The sequence below is a fragment of the Lampetra planeri genome, chromosome 39 (genome assembly GCF_965212315.1).
Source record: "Lampetra planeri chromosome 39, kcLamPlan1.2.h2, whole genome shotgun sequence".
Lineage (NCBI taxonomy): Eukaryota > Metazoa > Chordata > Hyperoartia > Petromyzontiformes > Petromyzontidae > Lampetra > Lampetra planeri.
In genome coordinates this window covers 8,524,243-8,538,896 of record NC_136145.1, presented here as the reverse complement: position 1 = coordinate 8,538,896, position 14,654 = coordinate 8,524,243, and the positions used below count along the sequence as shown (strand labels likewise).

Sequence of the window (14,654 nt, the reverse complement as noted above, 5' to 3'; positions counted from 1 at the left end):
TGCGTCACTTGAGCCTGTGCGTAACTTGTGTGTCGTGTGTGTGTAACGTGAGTGTTGTGTGCGTAACTTGTGTGTCGTGTGCGTAACTTGTGTGTGTAACTTGTGTGTTGTGTGCGTAACTTGTGTGTTGTGTGCGTAACTTGTGTGTTGTGTGCGTAACTTGTGTGTTGTGTGTGTAACTTGAGTGTTGTGTGCGTAACTTGTGTGTTGTGTGCGTAACTTGTATGTTGAGTGCGTAATTTGTGTGTTGTGTGCGTAACTTGTGTGTTGTGTGCGTAACTTGTGTGTTGTGTGCGTAACTTGTGTGTTGTGTGTGTAACTTGAGTGTTTTGTGCGTAACTTGAGTGTGTAACTTGTGTGTTGTGTGCGTAACTTGTGTGTTGTGTGCGTAACTTGTGTGTTGTGTGCGTAACTTGTGTGTTGAGTGCGTAATTTGTGTGTTGTGTGCGTAACTTGTGTGTTGTGTGCGTAACTTGAGTGTTGTGTGCGTAACTTGTGTGTTGTGTGCGTAACTTGTGTGTTGTGTGTGTAACTTGAGTGTTGTGTGCGTAACTTGTGTGTTGTGTGCGTAACTTGTGTGTTGAGTGCGTAATTTGAGTGTTGTGTGCGTAACTTGTGTGTTGTGTGCGTAACTTGTGTGTTGTGTGCGTAACTTGTGTGTTGTGTGTGTAACTTGAGTGTTGTGTGCGTAACTTGTGTGTTGTGTGCGTAACTTGTGTGTTGTGTGCGTAACTTGAGTGGTGTGTGCGTAACTTGTGTGTTTTGTGCGTAACTTGAGTGTGTAACTTGTGTGTTATGTGTGTATGTTGTGTGTATCAAATCTAGATTGTGTGTGTTACTTGTGTGTGTAACTTGTGTATCGTGTGTGTAACTTGTGTGTAATTTGTGCGTGCAACTTGTGTGTTGTGTGCGTAACTTGTGTGTTGTGTGCGTAACTTGTGTGTTGTGTTTGTATCTTGTGTGCGTAACTTGTGTGTTATGTGTGTATGTTGTGTGTATCAAATCTAGATTGTGTGTGTAACTTGTGTATTGTGTGCTATGTGTGTATCTTGTGTGCGTGTGCGTAACTTGTGTGTCATGTGCGTAACTTGTGTTGTGTGTGTAACTTGTGTGTTGTGTGTGTAACTTGTTGTGTGTGTAACTTGTGTGTGTAACTTGTGTGTTGTGTGTGTATCTTGTGTGTTGTGTGTGCGTAACTTGTGTGTTGTGTGCGTAACTTGTGTGTCGTGTGCGTAACTTGTGTGTAACTTGGGTGTTGTGTGTGTAACTTGTGTGTGTCAAATCTAGATTGTGTGTGTAACTTGTGTGTGTAACTTGTGTGTTGTGTGTGTAATTTGTGTTGTGTGTTATTTGTGTTGTATGTGTATCTTGTGTGCGTAACTTGTGTTGTGTCAATTGTGTGCGTGGGTGTAACGAGTGTGTGTAACTTGTGTGTGTAACTTGTGTGCGTGTGTATAACTTGTGTTGTGTGTGTAAATTGTGTGCGTGTCTTCTTGGTTCTTTCGGTAAAGGCACGTAGGGCATAAGTAGTACTAATCACATACCTGCATTTCCCATATCCCCTCCCTTTGATGCTGCTAATCCTGCATAATGCACGGGCAGATCATCGAACATCAGGCCGATGCGCACATCTCCTTTGTAAATGGAAAATGTAAGACAAGCCACAGCAGTGAGATTGTGGCAACCCAAACTATGCACTCTAAAGTAAACCCATAACCATACAGGACTTCAAATCTAGATTGATAAATAGAAACACATTAGAGACACAAGTAACAGTGTGACTGGGCATGGAACAAAACTTCAGACCATATAGTAAACCACTGCAGTCTTGCAAATGTGATTAATTCTGTGACTTTGATCATTACCCGTGTATCGATAGTTACATTTAATGTGCAATTTTATTTAGGGACTACTGCGTTGTCTTGGTGTGTTCTCGGACTGTCTTTGTCGGGGTCTTTTTGCTGCCTTTCCCAAGCGGAATCTATGAACCTTACTTATATAATTTGTACTGAAATACTTGTTTTTCGTGACTTGCTTACCTTTTCTCTACCTTTGCACTTATTTAGTTTTTTCGCATTATTTGTTTTTTACTTGCTGACCCTCCCCGACTGGACATCTGTGAAAAGAGCTTCATAGCTAATTGGATTCCTCCTCCAGTCTAAATAAAGATTCGGATTCCACAGTCCTTCAACGGAGGGACAGCAAAATTACACGATCTCTCTCTCTTGTGGTGGCCAGCAGACCTCGACATTGGCATCGAGTTCCTGAACCACACAGGGGACTCTTCCGTCTTGCAAAACTGCCGGGTTTTTTTAGTTTTTTTTTTCCCCTGGATTTTTCTGTTTGCGCATAGTAAGTTTAAGATGTTTTCTTGTTCATGTTTTTGTTTGTTGCGGTTGCACCCGATTCATGAGCCGAATGGCTCACAGGGCTATCTCCATATATATCAAAGGCAAAGTTGTGATTATGTGTGTCTGTTCAAAATGTTTAGCGTACTTCCCGACATGCAACAAACTGGAAATTTGCCATGTGGGTACTTTACAGAATATACACCACGCAAAAATAATAAAAATACACTTTTTTGGGGGGGGGGGCTCAATAATGCTTATATTTTTTGCATGGCAAGTGAGCTGTGACGTCACATCTGTCACGTGACCCGCGCACGGGGAAGCGTAACGCATTGTAGTGTAGCGGGTAGCGCGCTGCGCTACGAACCCGGCGACCCGAGTTCGATTCCCGCTCAAGGCCACCACCGGTGACGATTATTTTAACCGCTCCTGGACCTCCCCTAGGTCGACTCAACCTCAAACAAATAACTGGTGTGCTGTGTGAACATCGAAACTGGGGGGACAAAGGCGGCCGGGCGTGGTGAATCCAAGTCCCGGGCGAAGCCGGGTAGTAAAGCTAGTACCAAATACATTAAACTGAAAACTGAAAATCTAGGCTATCAGGTTAGCCAAACCTATGTCAACTCAGATGTTTTTACCTCTAGATATGAACTCCCGTGTGACGGGGTAAAGTGTTGGTAATTATACTCATGTAACTAGTAACGCGCACAATATGTCACGGCCATATACGACTGAGTCGCAAAGGGTACATAACCCCAGCCTCTGCCTTGCGAGACGAGGAAGAGTCGGCCAAATGCAGCTTAGCTCTAGGCTAGAGCTCCCTCTCGTGGAGGCTACCGCAGCAGCAGCTCACCGGAACTGCGCTGTGGTCGAAACTTCTTCACCTGCCCGGGCCCGACTTGCGGCTGCAGGGATTTTTTTCTTTAAAACATGTTCGTCGAATATTTCCCAACGCTTGTGTGACACACTTATTTAGGCGCTGATTTCCATTTGCCCCGTTTCTATACTTTATTTGAACGTTATTATATGAACTTTATACTCTTTGGTTCTTTCAGTAAAGTCACGTAGGTATAAAATAAATAAAATCACGACGTTTCGGGCGCAACACAAGCGTCCTACGTGACTTTACCGAAAGAACCAAAGAATATGGATCCCTGCAGTCACGAAAACTTAAGTTTCATTTATTAGGTGTAGCTCTGTGAGCCATTCAGCTCTTGAATCGGGTGGAATTGCAACAAACAGAAAACAAAAACATGAACAAGAAAACATCTTTAAGTGGCTATGTGACTATGTGTAAATAGAAAATCCAAGAAAGACAGCAAAATATAGCAGAAAACCCACCGTACACCAACGCTGTGTGCAAAAATCCCACTGGGATGTAAGTCAAACAACAACAACCACAATACAACTTAGATTAAGGCAATCAGTCTTATTCCGTACTACAACTAACAAACATGGCCAAACCAAAAAAACTTTTCGAAATCACCAAAATAAAGCCATAAAGCAATGTAGCAGTGATCATAGGAACTGTGACAGATTTTCACAATAAACGACAGAAACAACATGTACCACCAAACCCTGCAGCCATAGCTGGCTGCATGAGTCACTCCACAACAGCAGGAGCATCAATCGGAGTATCAAAAATTTTCATTGCACATTTAAGATCTAGATTACATCAACTTTGTTTATGTTGTTTTGATTGTCATTTTGGGGACCCAGGTCATTCGAGTTTTTCACCTGGAATGAACAAAATCGACTTTGAAACTTGAACCCTTGCAGAGCTGCATCTTTACCTTTCCCACGCTTGCCGAGTAATGAATACGCACGCTGCACGCCGACCACAACTATCAACCCACCGTCGCCGTTTAACCACCAAGTGTCGGTGGTCTGACCACCCCATGCACTTTTAGGCCACATTAAGTGTCGAAGGCCCGCTGGCAGGCCAGGTGCCATGGGTTGAGTGGCACAAGGCCGCAATTATAATAATATTCGAATATACTCAAAATGTCCCCCCCAATATATTGCTATAAAATAGATTTATGTTTATATGATTGTGGTTATGGTTGTACTTTTTTAATCCCTAATCTCTGCCGTTACATACAATAAAACAAGAAAAGGTAAAAAAGAAAAAACAGAGCAATGTAATACAATACAATATTATACATTATTGTAAAAAAATTATAAAAAGTCCATCCCATGTGTTAGTGAATTTTTTGTTATATTTTAGATAGGAAATTTCGTTTTCAAATTTTGATTTTTTTTTTATGGGGGGGGGACCCCCAGACCCCCTGGAAGATTTGGTCCCCCCCAATGTTGACTTCATGGCTACGGCCTTGGAGTGGCAAATGCACTAACTGTGCTCCCCACTGTGCCAATTCTCTGAATGTTAACCGCCTAGAGCTCTGCTCGTTGTTGTGAGCGTCGCTCCTCCGTTCTCCGTTGTTGTTGGAATGCGACTGCCTCCAACCAGCGGCGTCCTTCACGAACCTCCTCCACATAGGCCAATCTTGACACCGCTGCGACCAGTCATCGGCAAGTCCAATAAACTCCACATGTTTCTGTACCACATCAGCCCATCTCTTCTCTAGCCCGTGCCGCGTCCTTTTAATCTCATCATCATGCGGCGACTGGCTGTGTGGGCTACATGACTCTACAACTTTGAAAAAACAACGTTGCTGTTTTTTCCTGGATTTTTCTGTTTGCTCGTAGTCACTTTAAGATGTTTCTTGTTCATGTTTTTGTTTGTTGCGGTTGCACCCGATTCAAGAGCCAAATGGCTCACAAGGCTGTACCAAATAAATGAAACTGGAAACTGAAATGACCCAGCCAACGCAGCTTCGCCTGCTGGAGGAGCTCCCTGATGATGGGGGCTGCCAAGATTTGAAGTTTTCGTGACTGCAGGGATCCATACTCTTTGGTTCTTTCGGTAAAGTCACGTAGGTAGAAAAAAATATTTTATTTTTAAAAAATTATTTTATTTTTAAAAAAATATTTTATTAAAAAAAAAATTCTTTCATTTTTATACCTGCGTTCTTTTGGTAAAGTCACGTTGATATAAACATTTTATTTAAATTTTTATACCTACGTTCTTTCGGTAAAGTCATGCAGTCGCCATCCTCTTTGGTTCTTTCGGTAAAGTCACGTAGGTATAAAAAATATTTAAAAAAATTATACCTACGTGACTTTACCGAGGTATAAAAAATAAAATAAATGTTTATACCTACGTGACTTTACCGAAAGAATCAAAGAAGATGGGGACTTGGTCCACGTAGGTATAAAAAAGAAAATATTTTTTTATACCTACGTGACTTTACCGAGGTATAAAAAATAAAATAAATGTTTGTACCTACGTGACTTTACCGAGATATAAAAAATAAAATAAATCTTCTTGGTTCTTTCGGTAAACTCACATAGAAGGGAAGTAATAAAATAATAAAAATAAAACATAATAAAATAATTCTCACGACGTTTCGGCCACAACGCAAGCAGCCGTCCTCAGGTGAAGAACAGGTCTGTCGAGAAGACAGAGTCTGAATGACAACCCCAGGCTTGGAGCGTCTTTTTAAGCTGGGTTGGAGGGGGGGAAGAGTGCCTTGACAAAATAATTTGCATATCAAGAGGAATTTAGCATATATATAAGCTGGGTTGGACGTGGAAGAAGAGCGCCTTGACAAAATAATTTGCATATCAAGAGGAATTTAGCATATTTATGGGAAATGCATTCAGACGCTATCTTCTCGACAGACCTGTTCTTCACCTGAGGACGGCTGCTTGCGTTGTGGCCGAAACGTCGTGAAAATTATTTTATTGTTTTATTTTTATTATTTTATTACTTCCCTTCTACGTGACTTTACCGAAAGAACCAAGAAGATTAATCCCTGCAGTCACGAAAGCTTTAAATCGAAATAAAATAAATGTTTATACCTAAGTGACTTTACTGAAAGAATCAAAGAGGATGGGGACTTGGTCCAGCGCTTCTGTGCCCCTCCCCCTCGCACCCCCTCGCACTTCGCGCATGCGCGTTGCGCCGCTCTCCCTTTCCCTGGGCCGCGTCTCGTCGCCGCCATGCCTGTGAGTTGAAGCGCGTCTCCCGCTCCCTTTAACCGCGTCTCCTCGCGTCCCTCAGCCATAATCGCGACTCCTAACGCCGCAGCGAGATGCGGGGCTTCGTCTGAGCACGACGAGCGGCCAGATCGGCGTTCAGGATTCCGATCGCGGCCGCGTGAATTCTGCTCGGCACTGGCTAGTCTAGCCGAGGGCTGACTCCGCGGTGTAGGCCTCCATAGGGAAGCGTGTGAAACGCGGTCTCGCCCGGGTTGCCAACCGTCCCGGGTTTAATGGAACAATCTGCGAGTTTTTGTGCTTTTCGGACGTAAGGAGTCTTTTTTTACCGAGATCTGGTGACGCTCTTGTGTTGAGCTTTACTACAGGATACTGCACTGTTGGGGTACACCAGATGCTGACTGGGGAATGTGTCCGTAGTTTTTGCCGTGTGGAAAAGGCGACCTGAAGTTATCGCTGTTATAAATTAAACTTCAGTCGCGTTTAATTAAATTAAGTGAACATTCTGTAACTGTGTGTTTGGCTTGAGATTTACGGGCCCGTTTGCACACTCGAGTGTTTTGTTTACTTGTAAACACGTGAGATCATCCGATTGTAACAAAGATGAATGTTTTTCAATATACTCGCCCCTGATAATGTGGAGTTAACACCACTCAGAACCGCCAGGCGGGATTAGTAGAACCGCGATGTTTTTGTGAAGTAAAATAACTTGAGCTCGGCTTAGTCTTGGTCAACTCTACGTGCACTGTAACATTAAACCCGTTTAATTTACTGTAAAATTATGTACTGTACCAAACTTCATTGTAGTTAAGTATTGATATTGCACGCAATGTATTCTTGGAAATAATATGTTAGTATTTAATGCTAAGGGTTCTTGTGTTGGTTTAAATAGGAATTTAATCAAATGCACTTATTGTTTAAAGCTGAGTTACTTGAAATCTGTCGGGGTGTTATTTACGTTGCACATTAAAGAGAATGGCAAAGCACCGTGGTTCGTGGGTGTGTTTATAGCTTGTAGAGCCACCGAAAGAGTGATTTTTTTTTAACTATTACGGTTTTAAAATCTGAATGGTAAGCATTGAATCCATAAGGTACGTGTCAAGAGGATTCATGTGTTTATACTAACATGTTTTAACTGGATAACTTCTGGTTTGCAAGGCTGTGTAGTGTCATACAGTAGTGATGGAAGATCTTGATGACGACCGCTTGTGTTGCGATCGAAACGTAGTTTTTTTGTTATTTTCTTTGAACCTATCTACGTGACTTCACCGAAAGACCCAAAGAATAATGATGGAAGATACTTTTAAAACTGGTGAAGATCGTATTTAGAAGCCTTGCGTGAAGAGTAGCAGTGTGAAAGTATGTGCATCCGTGAAGGTGAAAGTCACTTGCCTGGGCTGTGGGTCGCACAATAGAAGCGGGTGGCTATCTTTGTGATCTAAGCCTTGTGTTTGTTTTGCTTTATGCTGCCTGTCCTCGCAGCTCGCCAAAGACTTACTGCATCCGTCCCTCGTCGAAGAGAAGAGGAAACACAAGAAGAAGCGTCTCGTTCAGAGCCCTAACTCCTACTTCATGGATGTGAAATGCCCAGGTACAGCAGCCGCTAGTGAGCGTCGGTCAATCTTCTTCGACCACCTTAGGTGGTTACCAACGCCTGTTTCCCTACCTGGTGGTCCGAGGATCATTTTTTTATTGTCTGTTGTACAACTATCAGCGTTATCCATTCAATAAACGTGTCAAGTCGGAGTGATTTCCTGCCAAAATGAGCATTGAGGCATTGGTACTCATCTGTTTAAAGCCCTGCAAAGCCAGTGGTGGAGTCTATCCATAGGAAACCCCAAAAAGTGATACTCATTTTATCAACCCAGGAGAGACTGTTGACTGAATCAAACGCCAACTCACAAGCTTACGATTGCATGCCACTCATTCTCCTGCTGAGCCACCCAGCCATTCGCTTCACTGTTCGCTGCCAATGTAGTAAAATAAACAGTCTGACCCTTGCTGCTCTTCGAAAATATGTTTTATATAGAGACCCGATTTTTGTCCAATCACAGTCATTACGATTTGCTCAAATAATCCACAGTGTGGAGACACCCTCATCCAGCAGTGGATTGACCAATGGCTGTACACAAACAATGGTGGTATCGGATACAACTCGCTCAAACTCTTACTGTCCATCGCCTGTAACTTGCTGACCCGCCTCTACTGAACATTTATAAACAGCATCATAGTTCAGCAGATTGCTCTCATCTAAATGCATATTCTAATTCTGCCTATATTGTTTACCTGGTCACGATTATAAGTGCGGCAGGGTGGAACTGTGGTTACACTCAAGTATCGCAATAAGAAGAGCTTGGGTTAGATTCCTGACTTGGCTGCCTTTCTGGGTGGAGATGTATGTTATTGCCCTGTTCTGCATGTGTTTCCTCCCATAGATAAAAAAAAAACTAACTGGTATTGGCCAAACATCCCAGTACTGAAATTGAATTTGCAGATTACTAATTTGGGATTACATATGGAGCAATATAGCCATCTACTGTGAACACATGGCAGCACCCACCTGAAAGTCTCAAGACCCGATCCCGGACAAAAACAAGCGTAACGATAAGCCAAAATGGGGAGATATCTTAGAATCCTTATTATCAGAATCAGGTCTCACGAGGGTGTTGTGTGCCACAGGCTGTTACAAGATCACCACCGTGTTCAGCCATGCCCAGACGGTGGTGCTGTGCGTGGGCTGCTCCACGGTGCTGTGCCAGCCCACGGGGGGGAAGGCGCGACTCACAGAAGGTGAGGGGTGCTATCTCGGGGCCAGTTTCTTGACCCCCGGCTGGCGTTCTGGAAAAGTGGCCATACATGCCGTAGCGTATCAATAACACGATAGCGTTTTAACCGTAACGTGCCCGCTGTAAGCCTCACGGTGGACGTTAAAGATCCCGTGATGTCATTCGCAAGAATAGTCCACAGTGTACTGGCATCACGGTTCAAATTTGCCACGTTTGAAAACTTAAAAATTACTTGTTTGGGAAACACTTCATGATCGTTGCCCACTGCTGAGAAAAATTAGCAGGACCCTCCTTCCTGGGTAAACAATTGCAATGGTAATGCAGATGAGTAGCAATCCCCTAGACCAGGGGTGGGGAATGTCCGGCCCGCGGGCTGTATAAGGCCCGCAAAATCATTTGGTGTGGCCCTGCCAAGGCAAAAGCAGGCAGGACTCGAAATTCAATAAATCTAGGAGCAAACCTGGAAAAGCAGTTGCGAGTAGCAATATCATCAATACCAGCTAACATCACATGCCTCACCAAAGAGAAGCAGTTCCAGCCATCACATTAGGGGTGAGTTAATTAAATGTTTGACTAAATATAACAGGCTAATGTTTAAGTTGATCAATTTGTATGGCCCGCAAATGCTGTTATAAATATCCAAATGGCCCTTGGCAGAAAAAGGTTCCCCACCCCTGCCCTAAACAGTCCAAAATTAATTCGGCTCAGAGTTAAACTTTGTTCATGCAGAAACCTTGATGTCATGTCTGACGTAGCTCTTCATGTTGTGTTCTGTTCCTTTGCAGGGTGCTCCTTCAGGAGAAAGCAGCATTAGTCTCTCCCACCTCCCGTAATGATGTGAAGATGGATATCACGGCCCCACGACTATTTTCATAACATTGTGTGTCGTTTATAATGCCGATGTAGTTTTGACTACGCGGCGAACAGGTGCCGTCTGCCCATCTTGATTTCATTGTAATAAAGCATCCCAACAAAAGATTTCGGTTGCTGGTGATTTGAGTGGAACACACTTTATATACATTTCGCCTAAAATAATCCCTCCAGATGGAAATGTCTCGTTTGCAAGGGTGTCCAGTGTGTCGATTTTACTCGTACATAGCAAATAGACACATACAAAGATCCCTTGGATAGCTATAATGGACCAGTATGGCACACGAGGGGGTGGGTGGCCAGAACTATGGCCTTTCATCTTTGTTTCCCGAGTGGTGATCTTTACGCACATTAGGTACTAATTTATGGCTGAGTTGACCTAGGGGAGGCCCAGGACCATTTCAGATAAAATTCAGTGTTGGCAATGAGTAGGATTCGAACCTGAGTTCCCGGCTATGTGGCACAGTGTGCCAACTCCCACGCCATTAAGACTCGCACACCTACAAATACGCCTATACACTTGCATACACAGATCCCTACCCACCCAACCACAGCAAACACGCAATGGCACATTCACAAAATGTTTAAGACAAACATTTTGTCATGCCTCCCTATCATGTTCATATTATTCCTGCTGTAAAAAAATGTTTACCATGAGCATGTTTAATCAGGAAAACTGGACATTAAAAAAGAGGTTAATAACTCATCGGATTTCTCGAGGATAAATAAAGATTCTGATTATGAACAAGTCTGGTTTTGATTTCTGAGTCTCACCAGCAGAGGTCCACAAGACCAATTGGTCTGCTGATTGTCCAGTGTTATTTTCTCAGAGCAAAGTCAAAAGTGATTTTTTGCTCAAAAGAACATTTAGGCAATGGTCATCCCATTTGCAGCCGTGAGCTCGTGGAAATTGAGAGGGGTAAGTATCGATAAGACCTGATCTCCACAGCGGTGCTCATTTCATCTCCAGAGGGATGGTTTGAGTCAATACATGGTCAGGATTTGAACTCTCGACCTTCAGATTGTGAGCTGCTCGCTCTACTGCAGAACCACCTGACTTGTGAAATATAATTTTCCATTTTATTATCCACAATCTACGAGTTGAATTCCAAGTGATGACTGTCAGTGGCCAGTGATTTGAGCAGTCCCGAACCACCCCTGCTTCCACCACACCCGCACTGACCAACTTGATAAAGTATGGTCAAACAACTCCCACAAATTACACGGCATTGGGAAGCCCTCAACCAGCAGTGGGCTGATCGAGCGTGAAAAATTCAAAAGATGCTTCATGTAGCAGATCACATCCACCAAAACGAATTAAAAATGGTTTCAACGGGTAAAATAAGATGCTATATGGGGCTGCTTAGATACATGAACTTTCAAATGATGTCCGACCACTTACCCATGTTAACAGCTTCTCGTTCTTTTTAAATCCTTTATATTAAGTTTGCTTGCTTGTTTGCGTGCTTGCTTGCTTGCTTACGACTGTGCAAATCTTTCGGTCGTTTTTGAACCCACTTCCCGTGACCCAATCGAGCTGACATTTTCCACACAGACTCGTTGTGCGTGACAATGTTCGTGAAAAAAAATTCCCAAAATTTGACACTGTTTAGGGAAAACAAATTAAATATTTAATTACCAATTGCTTAATACTGGCAGACAATCATCTGACCCATAGGTGGCAGCCATCTCAAGCCAGAGGACGAGAAGACTAGCCGCCACGCATATAAAGGATTTATAGTGAAAAACTTTTTTTTACTGGTTTACTTGTTACACAACTCAACAGGATATTCTTTGGGTCTTTCGGTAAAGCCACGTAGATAGAAAAAATAACAAATCAAAGTCGCGACAAGCATTTTAAAGCTTTAAGTCAAGATTCAACAGTCGTTTTAGAATCAATTCCAATGACCCAGCCAAGTGGAGGCCCAACACCGAACATAGTTATTCGCCATTAATACATGGTCTTAACATGTTACTGATACATCGAATTTGTATATTTGGTATCCGTGCCATTCTTAGAGCAATTCAGAGTCCAGAACTGATGGCCAGCATACACATGGCCTATTTTTGTATGTTTATTGAACGTCTTTTGCACCGTAGTCAATCGTGCTAATCAGGATATTTTAACGTCTACTGTAAAGCAAACGGTTCGTGTTTATGGTTAATACACAATTCAAGCTTGCACCATCAGAAGAGGACACGGCGTGTGGTGAGGACACATGGGGTGGTGGGGAAAGAAAGTTTCCATGGCGGATAGGTCGGCACCTAACCAAGTGCCGTGCAACCGAATCACCTGCAACTCCTTTATCCACAGCTGACCAACTAGTTATGCAACAAGCGTGGTTAAAAAGTATCTGGCCTCACCTTTTACAACACAGGTCTCTTCTGTGGCTAAATCCTCCCCCCACCCACATGACAACAATCAGTTCACTAATATATAATGGGCAACATTTTGAGCATGGCCCTTTATCGCACATCCATGCGCTCTTGCCTGAAATGTCACCTTTTATATGTTCCTCAAAGGTAGCGTTATCGACAAGCCTCGCGTTTTGTTATTTGTGCCCCACTGCCAACGCAGCAGTATCAAATAATGTTTAATCGTTCACAAAACGTGCAGTACCTGATGAAATGCGTCACTACCAATCCCTGGCCAGATCGATGTTTGAAAGTGGAGTCCGTCCCTGCTGTAAGACGTGCACGTTTCAGCGGCCAGTTGCATGCAACCCAGGGCTAGATATCCACCATGTACGAAGGCGTAAAGTGGCACACGCTAACTTGTAATGCGTTTAACACGACGATGTTTTATCTTTTTTTTATTTAGAATACGAAACATTACATATGGCACCCCCTCCCCCAAACACGGGACACGATAAAAAGCCGAGCACAAGACAAGGGCCGATGGTCGCGGGCTTCAGATTTCTCTGGATTCGTGAGTAATCAGGAGGTAGCGATCAATCCAGTTGCAAGCAAATAACGGTGCAAGCATTCAGCTGCGTGATCTACGTCCATCTCAAACGGTCGATCGTTCTCGAATCATTCCTGGCAATGTCACGTTTCAAGCAGCAGTTTTACATTCAGGCGAGAACCTCATCCGAACGCTGATTTCGGGCGCGCAACGTGAAAGCGCGTTCACAGACAGGTCCGCTGGTTCGTCTGTGTTGTTACCATGAAACAAAACACCCAACGCCTGAGAAAAAAAACACCCCGCAGAGAAAAACACAACACAATAATTCCCAACGCTCTGGGACGCCAAGCGCACTCAACTTTAAACTAAATGAAGTTGACGTTGTTTTAAATGATTGTTTTGCCAGCACTGGCTGTTGTCCCTGTGCGCAGGTGACTTGGCACCTGGCCTGCATGTATGTCTGTCAAATTGCTCAATTGTTATCCCAATTGAGAAATTTCAGTGGCAGTCATTGGTTGATTTGTGAAACATTCAGCACGACCAGTACAAGTGATTTAAAGTACTTCGCTCGTGACTGGAGTGATGAAATCAGCTCGTGTGCAGGTGCTGGATGGATCGATGCATCGCTGGATCGCGAGAAGTGGCAGCGGCTTGCGCGGGGCCTTCATCCAGCAGTGAAATGTTTATGGCTGATGATACTCATCGCTGCGTGTAATGATAGATCACTCCCTTGCGATTACAAATTACTCGAGAATGATTTGTATTATTTTGCGTTGACTTGCATTCTATTTGCTTACTTGCATTAAAGTGGAATTGTGATCGATTCCTACAGGCACGGTTCAATGAACGTTCACGAGAGTTGATTAAGAGACGAATCATTACATGCTTTATTTGTTGACGGTTATATTGACAATGCCAATTTTGTTTACTGTACTTTGAGCAACCTTACAAATTAAAAACAAGTTGGCCTTAACGGGCTTCATATTGCATCCGTTGTGTATATATTGACCGTCACAGTACAACTGCTTTATATGAATGTGCATTACACCTCGGGGCTTGTGCCGCCGATATCCCTATGCTCCGAACCCAATGCTGCACTCAGAATGGTGGCGATTATTAGACATGCAAAGAGTTATCTGGCGACATTGGGGTAATTGCGATCTCATTTCACTTGCAACTGGGAACATTGGTGGAGCTGTTTTGATTTGGGTGCCTAAAATGGCAGGCACTTGCATAGAAAGCCACGAATAACGCTAGCAACTATTTCAATGTCGTCGCCCCCTCTGCTTTGTTCGCGTTATAAATAACACTTATTGCCGATGACCAACAAGGTGGCTCCGATGCGTGTCGGCTGTTGGCACATTCAACTGCAACACGTGTGCTTGGCCTTTCTCTCGGGCTTGACAGGCTTAGCTCAAGTGAGTCATGGCTCGAAGCTGTGCTTAACGTGACCTCTGTGCAAGGTACCAGCCATGCCCAGGATTCCCATGAGCTGAGCCTGAGCCAGGCCACGGCTGGTCCACTCATGCGTGTTTGTCAGCAAGAGGGAATCGAGCCCAAGCCCAACCTGAGCGAGGGCTGAGCCACAGCCGTGTATAAGAATCTAGCCATTAATGACCCACAATCAGCGGCTTCAAAATGCACGCAAAGCTCGCCGAGGCAACTCGGTCAGTTCGCCACAAA

General features: G+C 43.7%; 1 protein-coding gene across 1 annotated transcript; it reads left to right on the top strand.

Moving 5' to 3' along the window:
- The first annotated feature begins 6,363 nt into the window (after positions 1–6,363).
- Positions 6,364–10,172, top strand: LOC144731594 (small ribosomal subunit protein eS27-like). The gene is given in 5 exon segments (XM_078612766.1): positions 6,364–6,385; positions 6,388–6,419; positions 7,893–8,001; positions 9,090–9,200; positions 9,982–10,172. Coding segments are annotated over 5 exon segments (303 nt in total). The 3' UTR covers positions 10,011–10,172.
- The last annotated feature ends 4,482 nt before the right edge of the window (positions 10,173–14,654 follow it).